Below are 15,886 nucleotides of genomic sequence, written 5' to 3'. Positions count from 1 at the left end.
CTTCTCGTGCTTCACAAATAAAAGCTGTCATTGCAGCTCAACCAACCTGTGGTTTGTCATCTAATGATCGCTTTTCCAGGAGGTCATTTCCTGTTCTGAGCGTTAATGTTGGTCTGGGGTCTTCAATGTCAGCACAGAGTAGTCACCTGAGTTTTTAGAGAAAGGTGAGCACTGACACCACCCGACAGGCTGTGGTTTCTAAATGACAGGTTGCTGAAAATATAGCACTTTATGTTTTTGTACCATGTTCAGTTCTGTGTAGGTGGCCTGGAAAACTGAATGGAGCCTTTTCAGTGCACATGAATTACCTACCACTGAATAAAAAAACATCTCGCAGAAAAACAATCACACTTTGGCTGACAGCTTTTTGTAAATCTGTCGTTTAGATCTACAACGAGATGATCCGGGACCTCCTGAACCCATCTTCAGGTTTCTTGGACCTGAGAGAAGACTCCAAAGGAGTGATTCAGGTTGCCGGCATTACAGAAGTGTCCACCATCAATGCCCAAGAGGTTAGACAAACTACCTCATCATGCAAAACATTGTTTCTTATGCAAGCTGCGACTAAAATAATAATAATATAAAAAAAATCTTTCCGTGTCTTTCTAGATCATGGAGCTCCTCATGAAGGGCAACAAACAGCGCACTCAGGAGCCGACAGCTGCCAATCAGACGTCTTCACGCTCCCACGCTGTGCTGCAGGTGGCCGTCAAGCAGCAGAGCCGGTGTCGAGATGTCATGCAGGAGGTCCGCTTTGCACGCCTCTTCATGATCGACCTCGCTGGTTCTGAACGAGCAGCACAAGTGAGTGTCAATCTGGAGGTGTTGAAATGGCAGAGATTATGTTTAATTGACGGCTGCACAATGGGATATTTACCCGTGGTTGTAAATAGAGGCAATCACATACGCTGATAGCTGGTGGCTAATGTTAAAGTTGAGTACACAGTGCACTTTGAGCCCACACCAGCACATTACACATGTATAGATACTAAATTACATGCCTCTACTCCATAAATGATCAAACAGCGAAGGCAGGTGCTCCGTCAGGAACATTTCCTCTGGTATCATGCTGGTGTGATCAATACTTATGTGGAGAACAGCAGTACTGTATTATTAAACATTGAGAGAGCTGTGTGTTGGAGTTCATTCTTCATTTTTTTCAAGTTGAAGCTTTATTTTCTGACAAATAGATTACTTCTCATTGCCCCCATGTTCAATGCAAACATACAGTGAGCAAGAAACACTTATTTACCATGGAGACAGTCCACACAGTCACAGTCAAACCATCGATGGACAGCTTCCGTTAGAGATCGAGCTGCACTGAAAGCTTTTTATCACTGGAGGTGGCAGGAGCCATGAAGGATCCAGCGATCAGTGAAAGTTGATTTAGTTCAGCCCAGTGTTGGTTGACTTAAAGGTGGGGGGTGACGCCATCTGCTGGGCAAGAGTGGAAACTTGGTAACAGCTTGGGAGAAGGGAGCAAAGGTTTACAAGCCAATCGTCTCCTGGATTTGGGTTTAGTAAAAAGACTCCAAAAACTAATTACTCAACAGGGATTGCTTTAAAATGAGAAGAAGACATTCATATGCAGATAATCCAAGTCCAAGTTCATCAGTCACATAATTTACTCAGACATAATCCTGTTGATATATGTTTGTGTCTCTGCCAGACTCAGAATCGGGGTCAGAGGTTAAAAGAAGGGGCTCACATCAACCGCTCCTTACTGGCTTTGGGCAACTGCATCAACGCTCTGAGCGACAAAAATGGCAACAAGTACGTCAACTACAGAGACAGCAAGTTGACTCGACTCCTAAAGGTAAGGCAACTTCAAGCAGGGCGATCTAAGTGGAGCTGTGTTCTGTGATTGATGGAGAAGAGTTCATAGGATGTTTTTGACTGACAGGACTCATTGGGCGGGAACAGCCGGACGGTCATGATCGCTCACATCAGCCCAGCTTCTGTGGCCTTTGAGGAGTCCCGCAACACGCTGACGTACGCTGACCGTGCCAAAAGCATTCGAACACGGGTGAGCTCAGGACACACCTCATCTTTAAGCCTCTTAATAGGCTTTAATTAGACCTCAAACTGAGAGAGATTTAATGGCACAATTAGATATTTTATAGCATGATCACGCGGCAGTGTGTCACATGTTCTGATATCATAGTTTTTGTTTTGCATAATCCCATTCAAGGGAAAATAGATGGTTACAGCCCAAAAACAGGAGCTGGAAGGTTTTTAATTTGGTCATAAACTCAGTTTTCTGTGTGAAATATCAAAGTATATTTTTCTCTGTCTCATCACTTTCTATCCCAGGTGAAGAAGAACCTGATAAATGTGTCATACCACATCGCTCAATACACAAACATCATCTCAGATCTGCGCAGCGAGATCCAACGGCTCAAGAAGAAGATTGCAGATCAGGCGAGCCGCCAGCTCAATGCAGATCGAGCTGACATCCGGCATGTACAGGGTAAAGCTTCACTCAGACAACAGACACCAAGAAATCTGCACAATGAATCAGATCTTTGTTTATTGTGATGTTTACATTCTCCTTTCTGCTCGTAGCCGAGGTACAGGCTCACTCCAGCCAGCAGAGCCGGGCAGAGATGGACCAGCTGAGGGAGCAGCTCCTGGATGCTTTTCGTGAGCAGATGGAGATCAGAAGGAGCCTGATGGAGCTGGAAAACAGCAACATGGAGATCCAGATCGACACCTCCAAACACCTGCTGACCATTGCAGAGTCAGTGTTCATACAGGAAACATACCTTCATGTCTTCCCCCTCATTTCTGAGATTGAAATTTGAAATGTTTGGGTTGTTTTCCTTCAGCTGGGAGCAGGAGAAGAGCCGGCGCAGGAGGAAGTGGCGAGCTGAGAGGAGGAAGGAAAGTGTAAATAAAGACGACAGCGAGAAGGACTCTGACTCTCCAGAGTCTCCTCCAGACAGCACAGAGACGCAACAGGTGGCAGTGGCCCGAGAAACCCTGGTTACCCTCATGGCAGAACAGAAACGCATCAACAAACAGAAGGTAGGGTTTTCCATCTAATTTTTATGGTTTTACTCTTTTTTTATCCAGTGTTATAAACCTAATTTTTGTGTCTTTGTCTCAAGGCGCTGCTTGAACGCAGGTTCCTGGAGCTGCGGGATCAGGCCCGGCGATTAGAGGAGCTCCTCCCTCGGCGGGTGAGCTCAGAGGAGCAGCGGGAGGTGCTGGGCCTCCTCTGTAAAGTCCACGAACTGGAGATCGAGAACGCTGAGATGCAGTCTCATGCGCTGCTCAAGGACAATGTCATCAGACACAAGAACTTTGTGGTGCAGCGCTTCGAGCAGCACAGACACCTGTGCGACGAGATCATCCAGCAGCAGAGACAGTTCATCGACGGTGAGTCACTCAGAGATTGTGAATGTAGACACAAAGATACACACAACAACTCAACAGGTTTACTGAATTCAGTGTGCGCATTCTTGTGTTGCAGACCACAGCCTGTTAGTGCCTCCACACCTCCAGGAGCTCTATGATATGTACATGAGAGAGCTAGAGGAGAGGAAACTGGACAGAGCCATGGCCTTGGATAAAGTGACCACCAGACACACCATCAAGGTAAAACCCTTTTTTTGAGTTTGATGAAGAGGATTAGATGAATATTTATTGATGCTCTAATTTTCTGCTCTTGTTCCAGGAGGGCTCTTTACCCCGGATAACTCTGCCTGGTCAGGGTCGGGACAACATGCAGGATGTGGACTCAGACCAGGAGAGCGTACGGAACATGTATGCAGATAACAGACGAGGACAGACCAAAACCCGCAGACACACTTTACCCCCGATTCTACCTGAGCCTGAGCTGTAAGAGGACATCGTGTTCTCCTCATGATGCACAAACTGTATTAACAGCAATCATAACATGTTCTCTCCTTCTCTCTATCTGTCAGGGACAGTAACAGGGTTTTTAAGAACAGCCCTCATGCCAGGCAGATGAAAAACTCAGCAGTAATGACTCCGCCTCCCATACACATCAATGGAAAAGGCAATAGGGAGGTGAGGACAACACTAATAGGCTGTATTTTGTTTTGTTCATGCTGCCTCAGTGCCTTCTCTGAGAGGTGCCTCATGCTGGGATTTAATACAGTCTTGTCAGGTGGGCTTTTCTCTTTTTAGCAATACTCTGCCAGAGCTGTTTAATTTTCAACTCACGCAGCTCCAGACAAAGATGAAATCAGCTGAGGAAACACTCAGCTCTTGAATGCAGGCTTCTTGTAGATTTTTCACAGATAAAATGTGAAAACCAACATAAATTATTCTCTATTGTGGCTCCAGATTATATTAGCCGCATGTAATTTTCCCCCTTTGCAAATAATTTAAAACTGTGACTCAAAGAAACTGAATTCAGAAGAGATCTAGCGCTGCCAGAATCAGGAAAGAAATTAAAAAGAGACGCACAATGAGCGTGAATGACACTCATATGTGACTGCAGCTCAAAGTGAACGTGTGATTATATTGTGGCTCATTATATCACGTTTGCAGCTGCAGCCACTGGCTCCAGAGGGCTCTCTGAGCTACAGCCACCTCAGCCACAGTGTGAGCAGCCACCTGGACTCATCACCTGAGAGCAGCGAGGCCGGGGCTGACATCCCTCTTTCTCGACGTGGTAAGAGAAGGCAGGAGTGCTTTAGATGTGCCATCTTAGACTTTGATCAGCAATAACCTGAGCTGTGAAGAAAGTGATCTATCAAATCCCTCCCTGTGTCTCCACAGAGCGCCAGCAGATCCTCAGAGGAGTCCAGAACATTGTAGTGAAAGCAGCCCGTCGGCGCTCCAAAGCTCTGGAAGTGGAAACCCTGCGCCTGAACCTTCCTCCCTCCCCACTGGACCCAAAAAAGCAGAGGAGCAGCCTCTCCCTGAATGAGGCTCCCCCTGCAGGTCTGCCAATGCGCCGCGGCAGGCAGCCCAGCCCCGAGCTCAGACATGCCACATCCGATGACAATTTGTCCAGTAGCACAGGCGAGGGGTCCAGCCTTCAGGTGACCTGGACCCGCCCACGTAACCGCCAGGTCAACAAGAATCAGACGCCACGGGATGCAGACTTTGAGGCTCGGCGAAAGAAGAGACGATCACGCTCTTTTGAGGTTACCGGTCAGGCAGTAAGTAATTAAGAAAAACTCTCCAATGCTGATTAGTTATTCTAATTTCACAAAACAAGCCAAAGCATCACCTCTCTACATTGTTTCTTAATCCTCTTGCTTTCAGCTGCCTCAAACTAAGACCACCACAGCTCAGAGGTTTCGCCCTCTGGACAGCACATCAGACACCCACCTGCACAACACCACTCTGCCCCAGGCCCCCATGCTCCGCCCCCAGTACAGAGGGGTCCCTCCTCTCGCCAAAGTCCGGCCCCCATTCAACAGCCAGCAAACAGGTAAACAGCTGTCACTTGATTTAACCACTTTCCTTGTTGAGGATCTGGTATTTGAGCTTTTATTTTCTGTTCCCTTACAGGTTCAAACACAGATTCCTCCACAGTCCACATGAATAACTTGAAGCGAGGGCCCCAGCTGCGGCAACCCCAGCCCCTCCTCTACATCACCACGACAGGCACCGGAGGCCAGCGCACACGCAGACACTGAGCCGCTGCACACTTTTATCCTCAACACCAGCACTAATATCTACACCAGCTGAACCTGGAGGGTACAGTCAGCCCTGTTAAATGACCAGTTAACCCTTCAGTGACAGACATCAGGCATGGCTGTGAGCCAGTGTGACAGTGACAGATAAACCACACAGCAGCTGGGAACCTCCACATAGGAGTTGTGAGATGCAAAGGTTGTGTGTTCTGCTCTGTCAGGTGTTTCTGCTTTAGCTTTCTGTCATGCTGAATTTAATTATCGTCAAGCCAGGATGGTGTCAAGCTCACTATGAATGCAACCCTGTGCTAATGTTTGTGATTTAATGTGGGTTTGGTAACTTTCAGTGCTTGTTGTTGAGGCCACAAACAAAAACAAGAAAATAAGCTTACTGGGGATGTTAATTGGACTTTGTGAAAAAGATATTCCCTTGTCATGTGTAAAAACTGTAAATGCAAAAGGCCTACTGTCAAATTTCTCTTGGAAACAATTCTCTCAGTTTTACATTTGGGCACAAGTTTTCATCATCTTGATAGTTTTGCACTCCTGAATTTGCACTTATTGTTATTTTCTCACACACCCAGGTCTATGCCTTTTCTTACCCAAACATGACTGAAGTGTAAGTCATGTCTTTTTGTGTAGATGTATAGAACCACAAGTTGCTTTTCCAGGTTAGCTTGCTGTATTTTTAAGGAATTATTTAACTGTTGCCTTTTATTTTATTTTGTTGTCATTGGCATTGTTTTCATAATTAATACTTTCTATGCTTTTTGTACATTTTTTTATTTGTACCCAAAATAAATTTTAAATGAGAAGAATAAAAAGGGTCTTTTTTTACCTCTAAGCATACATAAATTACCGAAAGTCAATCAGTCTTGCAACAATTTTGAAAAGAAGATACATTTGAGGTTAATTTTTCATATATTAGCATAAGTGTAAATTAAAAAGACTGCAACTGTACAGATGTAACAGTGAGAACTAAAACCAGCACATCACTAAGCCCATGAGGTACTTACATTGAAAGCTGTTTAAGACTTATCCATAAGACTGGAAATACTCTTTAATGTCAGCGGATTAATGGACTCTCACGGGATGTGTTTGAATGTCTTAATTGTTCTATTCTTGGTGCACAGGGGCTACATTTCAGAGGAAAAGCCATCAAGCCTCCAAGCTACATGATGCCACCTTGTGGGCAGTCTTCCTCATAACATGTTCAACTAAAAGAGAATATGCTGTTCCTGGATTTTTGGAAATGTGAGGTGGTCACAACTTAACATTTAAATAATCTTCTTGACCTTAATGAGATCACAACTTAACATTTTCACAAACATCAGAGGTACAAAAGCAGAAATTAAACAGAAGTGGGATGAATTAACCTCATCAGTGTTGTCAATGCAAACATTGTGGTGTTCTAGCCTTTAACATTGAAAAGATTAATTTCCCGAACACTAAAAAAATTGTCCCAGTATTAAAAAAGTTAACGTTGCATTATCTTAAAATAAGAAAACCAGCTTTGTCGCCCCAAGATTTCAGGCAAAACTTGTTGGTTTATTGTAAAAAAAAAAAAAAAAAAAAAAAAAAAAAAAAAAAAAAAAAACTTCTTAAGATGGAAAGACAATATTTTTATTTAAAATAATAAGTAAGTAAAAACCGCTTAAATTCTTTAATTTCCCCCAGCCAACTGTATATTTCAACCTATGATTTCAACCAAGTCTATCGATGCCAGAAACGGAAGTTCCACCTCCTCTATTTTACTGTCAGCCTTCTCCTCCAATCACAGCACACATAAACTATGATTGACATGTGGACACACCAATGAGCAGACGGATTACGGCTAATGGGAGGTGGTGCATGTAAGGCTGATTTGCAACCCGCCGAAGTAACAGCAGAGAAGGAGGGAAAATGTCGTTGTCTTCGACACGGACCGTTCTAGGATCAGTGTCCTTATAAGAAAATTCTGACTGCGATTCGGTGAGTGGGAGACTGCCGTCACTAGTTGAATGAAGGTTAGCGGTCTAATTTGGTTTGTCCCGTGTTAGTCTGCTACGGTTTTTGCTTGTTTTCTGTAACGTTTGAGGCCTGCAGTTACAGAAAAACCAAGCGACCGTGGTGGCTGGCAGCCATGATGGATGTTTGTTTCGATAAAAGCTATACTGTTGATACATTTGACGTAGTAAAACTGTAGACTAAGTTTAGGGCTTGTGACATAAAACCACACGTTAAAGACCACCATTGAGTTAAAACACACTTAAAATGTCTGCTGGAAAGTATTTATTTCGTATAATATGTCATTTAAAGTTTTAAATGCATATTAGAGATGCCAACTGCTCGAGTTTGGCACGAGACTTAAAAAAAAATCCCACTCTCGTGCACGCGCCTTGTATTCCCCTGACTCTTTCAAAGTGCACTTTAGTTTAGTCACTGTAAAATTAGCATAACTGTGACTTATCTAACTCGTTGGATTTTAAAGGCGCCCGTTGGCTTATGATAAAAGCTTTTAATATAACTTTAATTACAACACTGCACTTATTTTTGCGTACTTATAGCTCTGTTTTTGTCAGTGGGCACCCAGGAAAAAAGAAGGTGCATCAAATGATAACTTACGCACTTTTTTTGCATTGACTTTTAGATATTGGCGATGATAGCACTAAAACAATGAGAGTGGACACAATTTATGTGATTAAAGTGTATGCAAACGTATTATCTCTTTAAAACACAATATAACTTAAAGTACTTATATTTTACCTAAACATACATAAATAAAAAAAAAGCTCATGGAAGTTTTACTCTTTTTCAGCTGATAAGACTTGGAATTATTAAGAAACTAGTGTCCTTTTTCATTCAGAATTTTGGTTATTAAGTTTGCGGGGTGTCCCCAGGGTCTTAAAAAGTATTAAAAGTTGATAAATTAGTTTTGGGAAAATTTAAGGCCCTTAAAAAGTATCAAAAGTCTTACTTGTGGTTTTATGAGGTATTAAGTTTCATAGGTATTCAAGCTTTGACCCAGAAAGTATCCATGAATATTTATTTTCCTCCTTGCAACTGTCCCCTGATTGGGACGTTAAGCAATCAGCCTATAAAGTCCTAAAATAGAATAGAATAGAAAAGAATAAAGTTACTTTATTGATCCCAAACTGAAAAATTGTTGTGTTAACAGCAGAAATCGATGGAGTCAGTAGAAAAATACAAAAATAAAAAAGAACAAAATAAATAAAATACATAAAGACTCTAGTTACAATAAAATACAACAATAAGGATTGTGAGCGGTATAAACATCAGCTATAAATTAACATCATTTCTACTTTCATACAGAGAAATTAAATACAACATTAAAGCAAATCACACATCTCCGGCACATGTCCTAAATTTTAAAAATGATTAAATAATTTCTCATTTTCTTCAGCAAGTTGGCCTTGAATAACTGTTGTTTCTTGTTGTGGGAGTGTCGATAAACCTGCCTTTAGTTTTATTTGTTCTTTCAAGCTTTATTCCTCCTCAGCTTATATCATTTCTGTAAAAATGTAAACTACAACTGTCAAAAAGTGGATGCCAACAACAACTGAAAGTTGCGATAAAGTCTTAAAACTTTTTTAAAGGTTTTTGAAAAAGTCTTAAAAAGGTATTGAAACCAACCTCAGGATTTTAGCATATACCCTGGTTTGTTTTGTTTCTAACAATATATTTTTTTCTCTTCTTCAGGATAAAACTTCTGCCATAAGTTATTAAAGCCTTAAAAAACAGCACAAAGAAAGTGAGACGTCCCAACAGGTGCCACGTGGAAGGTTTTACCCTAACTGTTGAGAGGGTGGCAGCTCACGTTCCTCTTTTGTGGGGTCAGCTCTAGGCAAAACCGTTTAAGAACAGAGGAGTATACAGTCACACTACATGGGCCTCTAAGGTAACCTGATCTGATAATTAAAGCCTCCTGAGCCTCCTCCATCAGCTGAAAAGGAGAATTTGAGAGAAGACATGGATCCATCCACCAGGATGATGAGTTTGGATGCCCAGGGGAACATGGTTTTCACAGTAGTGAAACCTGTCATGAGTATCTTTCAGGTGTCTTCAGATCAAACAGCGAGTGTAGCACAGGGCAGCATGGGCCTTCAGGGTTTGTCAGAAAACACGTTGATCCTCCCTCAAGCACAAGGTCAGACTCAGCTGGACCAAACTCAGGTGGAAATGGAAACCATGCAGTCTCATATGCAGCCACATATTCAGACCCAGATGCACGTTTCTGCTCCAGAACATACAGAGGATGTGTCTCAGAATCAGGGACCATCACAAGGCCTGAGCACAAATACAGAGTCGGCTTCACAGATGCCTTTCGCAGAGGTTTCATCACTCCTGGATCCTAACATGAAGGGTTCAAAAGCCAGTGAGTAAGCATTATAAATCAAAAGATTTTATAGTTTTCTTCCAGTGAGTAGGAATTTTGAGAGGTTAGGAAATCAGGAAGAGATGTGATAACTCTTTCTCTCATTTTAGGAAAGTATCTTATTTCGTATGATGAGATCAAACGGCGGCTGCAGGCTCCGGAGAAGATGTCACTTCGCTCCCTGGCAGCCTACACCCGGGTCAGCAGAGGCCCAGCCAGCAAGAAAACCCTCTTAGAGTCACTCAGTGTTCTTGGTCTGACACCCAGCACGACCACCTCTGTGTCCTCATCTTTCTCCAAACTCACTGAAGGTGACACAGGAGGAGAACTTTGAATATTTTATGACCAAAAAAAGGTCCAAAAAGACTCATTTATGACCATCTGTGTTCTCAGGTGACACTGGAGCTCTCTGTGATGATATGAGGGACTTTGCTCATGACTACATCGACTATGGGAACATGGCGAAACAGCTCATCCCTGAGACAAATACAGTTCAACACTGGTCCAAAATCATCGAAACAAAGTGAGTCCCTGTTTTCCTTTTGATAAGATCTGCCTGCGTCTTCAAAGGAGTTATAACTGCCCTTCTGTTTCTCTCAGGAATCACCTTGAGGACATGAGAAAGTCTTTTAAAGACCCAGTCAACAGTGGTGCTTTTGATAACGTCACCCACAGCCTGGGTTTGGGGATGTTGGATGTAGCACTGGACATGATCATCATGGTCATAGATCAGCAGATTCGAATCCTGTCGGGTGCAGCGGCGTCAGACCCGGCTGACTCTGGTCCTTCAATGCGCCGTACTCGCAGGCGACACCGCAAAACCCGTTTGAGTGATGGCGAGAGGCCTCACAAGGTTTCAGGGGTTAAAGAGCAGGGGAAGATCATTTCAAAAGGTAAGGTGCGCAGAGCAAAGAAGAAGATACGACAAGAAGCTGGATCTGCTGCTCCAGTGGAGGCTCCCATTGAACAGTGTAAGCCGGATGATGTGGAGACTAATGTCCTCACTCTGGTTTCTGTTGGATATGAGACTGTTTCCAGTGGACTAAATACAACTGGAACTGTTTGATACCTGGTTACATGACAGGTATAAAGAACCAAACACAGACACAAGGTTCAACTCGTTTGAGAAATGCTGATGAGCTCACTAAAGGTATAAAGTCACACCTTCAATGAAAGTCATAAGAGTAGTTCAACATTAAGAGTTGTGGCACAGTCCTGTCATCTTGAACACTGGGATCTTTCTGTTTTTTCCACGTGACGAAGAAACCACCTAACATAGTTTTAAATTCAGCGGTGCATCTTGTTGTTGGCTAACACTTAGTGAACCTGAAAGATACCCAGTCTCTTCAGAGTCTTACAGGCTGTGGTTGATGTCTCAAATCAAAGTTAAACCGTTGAAAATTTTGTTTCATCATCAAAGTATTCAGAGAATGAATATGGCAAAACCACCTGATGCTAAAGTCTTAAGCTACAGAAATCTAAAACTCATTTGTTGTCTCATGTAACTCTTGGCAGTTTTTCTCACGTCTTTTTCCTTGAAGCAAATTTCTTATTGAATGTCGTCAAACTAAATGCAGTCATATATTTTTCTATGCTGTTTTCACATAAAATCATTTCTGGATTTAAATGTAAACATAAAATCAGCCGTCAGTGCTTGGGTGGATCATTTTTTTAAATTATGTTCCAATGTCTCATTCCCTTGTATTTATTACTGTTTATATTTCCACATCATGTTGTTGTGTACTAAATATGTCTGCTGTTACTTGAACTTTGAGTAGAGGACATTATAAAGATTAATTTTTGTTACTAGCTGTTTTTTTCTTGGGGTAGGTGGGAGAAAATGTTGATTGATTTCAACAACAAGGAAGAATATTTTGAAAAGTCAGGGCTATATAGTTATCTTTCAAATATAATATTAAAATGATGTTCAAAAAGAGTTAGGATATATAGTTCAAACAGCATCTAAATTTATGATATAGATAACTGCTTTCTAATTATAAACCTGTTTACATGCACCAGATGCTCACCTGTCTGTGTTGTTTTGGCAGGCTTTTCTCCACAGTGAAAGGAACTGTGGATGATTTTAAAGCTGTAAGCAAACGTTCAGCAGGGTCAGCCAAGAAGTAATACCTTTACTGCACACGCTCACGTACACGTGGGGGGGGAGAAAGAGAGATAGAGAGAACAGCTTTAGTGAGGATTTGCCCTGCATTAACCCCGTGAGAAGACAGAGAGCCAGCTGGAGCACGGGCGTGAACAGAGAGTTCATACCTAGACGCAGCTGCATCTTGCCAAAAACAAAAATACACAGAGCAGGAGAAGGATTAAGTTTGGATGAAGTTTATGATGAAGTTTCCTCAAAGCAGCGACTGATGACAGCAGAAATCTGGAACAGGGGGAGCAAAGTTTTGTGCGTTGTGCATGAGGATGTGATCCTGAGAACGTTTCACCATCAGCTGTTTGGAGACAGGAGGACGGAGCAGAATGGGACACCCGAATGTGCCGCTCATTTATACTTACACACATTCTCAAAGGAAAAAAAACAAACCCAGTCGACTGGAGCCCTGTCCACAAAACGGTGAGTGGAACAGAGATATGTTTAATCCATAAATACTGGAAGTAGATGCATGTTTCTGCTTTGCTGTGTTACCTGCTGATGCAACAAAACTAAAAAAAATTGGGAACTGAACAGCTGAAGTGTTAAAGTTAAAGGTTTACTGTCTTAATCTAAAGCACAACGGCAGTTGCATTAGTTAAAGGGAATATCGCTTCTTAACACACTTTAAAATCTACTGGAGGAGTTAGAGTTGAATAATTTCAGCTGTAACAGAAGTTAACAGAAAAATATTTATATTTTTGTCGAGATGTCAAACTGGTGAGTATAATTTCTTAATTTTCATTCTATCAACACCTTTTATCTCCTTTTCCCATAACCCGCCATAGATAACCTAAACAATGCGTTAGGAGCCATCAGAGTCCTGGGTTTGGAGCTGATTGAGGATGAACTGAAACCACATCTGAACACAGTGCTGAAAAACATTAAGGAGAGAAGTGAGTTCCTTCACACACTTTCACTTTTTCACCCTGTCCATCCATCACTTTACAAACATTTGTATCACAGTGGGTTTTCCACAATCTTATTATTCCTGATACCTAATGTACATTAAGTGATATTACCACTGTCTCTCAGATGCAGCATATTAAAGACACTCTTTATTTGGATGATAAAACATGAAGCTAAACTGCACAGGTGGGGGAGGGGGAGGCTGTGAAGGGATCAGGTGAGTCAGAGGTAAGTCCTCTGTAGACGTTAAGCTGCATTTGTGTCTCCTAGCAAGGGAGCAACAGGGGGATGAAGGAGGAGGGAGAGGTAAAGAAGGTTTAGGGAGATGTGGCTGAAACAAACTTAGGAACCACTTCTGGAACATTCTGTGCAATATTTTTAAGAAACTTGAATTCATCTTTAACTTTTGACAAATTCACATTGAAGTTTTATATAACAGCCTTCTTCATGTGAGCTTGAATGTGAATTTGTGTCACTCTTCTCTTTTGAATTCCACATGTGTCCAGATAAGGGCGCTGCTGAGCAAGTAGTGATTAGTGGAATCCTGCCTATTCTGGCACTATCTCTGAGGACCAGAGGACCCCTCACTGTGCTGACCGCCAAGCTGGTGGCTGAACTCGCCAAGGAATGTAAGTTGTGTATATATATGGACATTGTTTTTTTACTACTAAGTGTCACTTTATTGAGTGTCTTGTTTGTCTTCCTGTAGCTGTTATTCGTAAAGGTTTTGGTGATGCAGGTTTGGTCACGGCTCTGCTGTCTGTGCTGACCAGTCCGGACCAAGAAGTGCTCTTCTATGCTGCGAGAGCGGTCTCACGCATGTCTTATGACAGCTGTAAGTAAAAGATTGTAAACCCAACAGGGGCCTGATTTTTGACACTGATACCACTTAATTTAGCACATTAATGTTTTAAAGTTCTGCACACTGCACAATCACTTCCTCTGTCTTCCCCCAGCTAAACTCCAGGAGCTGTTACTCCGTCGAGGTGCCGTTCCACGTCTTGTTGCCATCCTGCTCCGTTTCCCCGATAAGGAGGCCCTGGAGGAGGCGTGTCTTCAAGCCCTCTGCAACGTCAGTGGGATGGGAGTGGCAGAGGAGGCCGGGATGGTGTGGGAGAGAGGTGCATCTATGAGGCCAGGGGAGTCTGTTTACCACGGCGTCTCTCCTCACACCTGTGGTTTCGCCTCCTCTGTGATTCTGGTGTGTGTGTCTCAGTGGGCGCCCGGTCAGTACGCTGTGAAGATCGAGGTGTTCCAGCGCTGCTCCTCCTCTTTTTGGAGCCTCCATGGGAACAGACAGGGAGCGAGCTGGTTCCCCTTCTCCAGCCTGGGCAGCTGCTCAAACTTTTACAAGGTGATCAAGTTTTCCACTAAGAACATTCCTCGAACTAAGAGCCTGAGGACTCGAGTTTTCCACTCTTTACTCTAACGGCTTAAAAAACTACAAACATGGCGGCCTAACCTGACAGGTATAAATGACTTTTGTTGAATTACTTCCACCACTCCAACAAAACATTTTATCAGCAACTGGTGTCAATGAATGAAATTAAGATGCAGTTCCTGGTATGTCCACTAGAGTATAGTCAAACATGTTTACAGCCTGGTTCTGAAGGGGGTATAACTCTGCATGGCTCCTTTTACTTGGCCTACACACTTCACAGAGGGTGACTTTTGTAACTCATCTGTTTTGATTGTTTTCAGGTTAAAGGTTGTGCACCGATTTGTCAGGAAGCCAAAGGCCTCTCAGTTTTTTACATTTCTGTGGGTGCCGTGTTTGTTGGTGGCTTTCTCTCAGTTCGTTAGCTATAAAGAATCCGTACAACCACATGCTGTAGAGAAACACTCCATTATTGATCATGCTATAAATTCAGAGATTAGCACCATGCAGCGCCATGCCTTGCAATGCTGTTCATGAATCCGTCCTAGGAAATGCTATAAATCAATCAGAATTATCTGTCTCAACATGACAACCTTAAAAATGAACACCATGATGATGTCATTAGTGTTGATTTGTTCACAAGTGCTTGAATCGATCATCCGTGGCAGCAATATTGATTGTGTTTTTTCTCTCTGATGCTGGGTATCACACTGGGTTAGAGCCCACTCAGGTTTACTAGACAGCATCGATTCATCTGATAGCTCGGGCAGTCTCCTTAAATAATGAAAGACATTGATTTTTAACATGTTTACACATCCGCACAGCCAACAAACATCACACATGCTCACCAATAAGAGATACACATCCATTTTTGACAACCCTCTGTTTTGTTCTAGTGCACATTGTTCACAAATTTCTCTTAATTTATTCAACAAAAACTCAGTTTTAGCTCTTAGAATACTGAAAATGAGCATAAACAAATGTTTTAAGTTTAAATGTTTAATAAATTACTTGGTTTTTTTTCACGCTTGTTGTGTTTTTCGCATAATCAAATTCTGTAGGTCTGGTCTTGGAGAACTGAGCACCTCCTTTTTTCCCCTGCATTTCCAGAGTTTAACACTAGGTGGCATTCATGTGCTTTGTAAGCCTCCGTAGTCTTGTCCTGACAGGGTTACTTCACTTGTTTGTAACTTTCAACTGGTCACACCTGCAGGGACTTAGATAAGGACAACCGTCCTCAGTGAACATCCGAGTGAATACTCTCACACTTTAACAGATTTAATAGGTTTTCCTTCCCTTGATTGATCATGTGATTGTACATTAAGTTTAATTGAACTCTCCCCCTTTGACTCTCTGTCTGGAAATCCCAAGATAGATGCAGGACTCTCTTTTTCTCTCATTTCTCTTCCTCTAATTATCTCTCTTATTGGTTCCACTGAGCTCGAGGCGTC

At 42.5% G+C, this 15,886-nt stretch overlaps 3 protein-coding genes across 4 annotated transcripts in view; all 3 read left to right on the top strand.

Annotated features, from left to right (window-relative positions):
* The window catches only part of kif19 (kinesin family member 19), a 29,512-nt gene extending 23,088 nt beyond the window's left edge, over positions 1-6,424 (top strand). The window contains exons 6-20 of the mRNA XM_074663890.1: positions 387-512; positions 610-804; positions 1,670-1,816; positions 1,904-2,026; positions 2,314-2,470; positions 2,566-2,740; positions 2,829-3,027; positions 3,111-3,381; positions 3,476-3,600; positions 3,680-3,843; positions 3,930-4,035; positions 4,522-4,645; positions 4,753-5,138; positions 5,245-5,413; positions 5,494-6,424. Of these exons, the coding sequence (XP_074519991.1) occupies positions 387-512; positions 610-804; positions 1,670-1,816; positions 1,904-2,026; positions 2,314-2,470; positions 2,566-2,740; positions 2,829-3,027; positions 3,111-3,381; positions 3,476-3,600; positions 3,680-3,843; positions 3,930-4,035; positions 4,522-4,645; positions 4,753-5,138; positions 5,245-5,413; positions 5,494-5,621 (2,595 nt within the window). The 3' untranslated portion in view covers positions 5,622-6,424. The remainder of the gene's footprint in view (positions 1-386; positions 513-609; positions 805-1,669; positions 1,817-1,903; positions 2,027-2,313; positions 2,471-2,565; positions 2,741-2,828; positions 3,028-3,110; positions 3,382-3,475; positions 3,601-3,679; positions 3,844-3,929; positions 4,036-4,521; positions 4,646-4,752; positions 5,139-5,244; positions 5,414-5,493) is intronic.
* A 1,032-nt stretch (positions 6,425-7,456) lies between these two features.
* On the top strand, positions 7,457-11,799 carry LOC141785156 (uncharacterized). Of its 2 annotated transcripts, none has more exons than XM_074663312.1 (5): positions 7,457-7,589; positions 9,318-9,993; positions 10,104-10,304; positions 10,387-10,516; positions 10,594-11,799. In XM_074663312.1, the coding sequence occupies exons 2-5, from the start codon at positions 9,588-9,590 to the stop codon at positions 11,057-11,059; spliced, it is 1,203 nt and encodes a 400-aa protein (XP_074519413.1). In that variant the 5' UTR covers positions 7,457-7,589; positions 9,318-9,587; the 3' UTR covers positions 11,060-11,799. The 2 variants fall into 2 exon arrangements, with proteins under 2 accessions (XP_074519413.1, XP_074519414.1); XM_074663313.1 differs by having other exon boundaries at positions 7,479-7,624.
* A 469-nt stretch (positions 11,800-12,268) lies between these two features.
* Positions 12,269-15,311, top strand: LOC141785471 (rap1 GTPase-GDP dissociation stimulator 1). The gene is made up of 6 exons (XM_074663802.1): positions 12,269-12,571; positions 12,937-13,044; positions 13,328-13,363; positions 13,564-13,686; positions 13,767-13,892; positions 14,014-15,311. The coding sequence occupies exons 1-6, from the start codon at positions 12,478-12,480 to the stop codon at positions 14,484-14,486; spliced, it is 960 nt and encodes a 319-aa protein (XP_074519903.1). The 5' UTR covers positions 12,269-12,477; the 3' UTR covers positions 14,487-15,311.
* The last annotated feature ends 575 nt before the right edge of the window (positions 15,312-15,886 follow it).

The sequence above is a fragment of the Halichoeres trimaculatus genome, unplaced genomic scaffold (assembly GCF_033239565.1).
Source record: "Halichoeres trimaculatus isolate MK-OKI-2021-1 unplaced genomic scaffold, fHalTri1.1 fHalTri1_scaffold_23, whole genome shotgun sequence".
Taxonomy (NCBI): Eukaryota; Metazoa; Chordata; class Actinopteri; order Labriformes; family Labridae; genus Halichoeres; species Halichoeres trimaculatus.
Note: the sequence above shows the minus strand (reverse complement) of the source record. Positions and strands in the feature narration are given on the sequence as shown.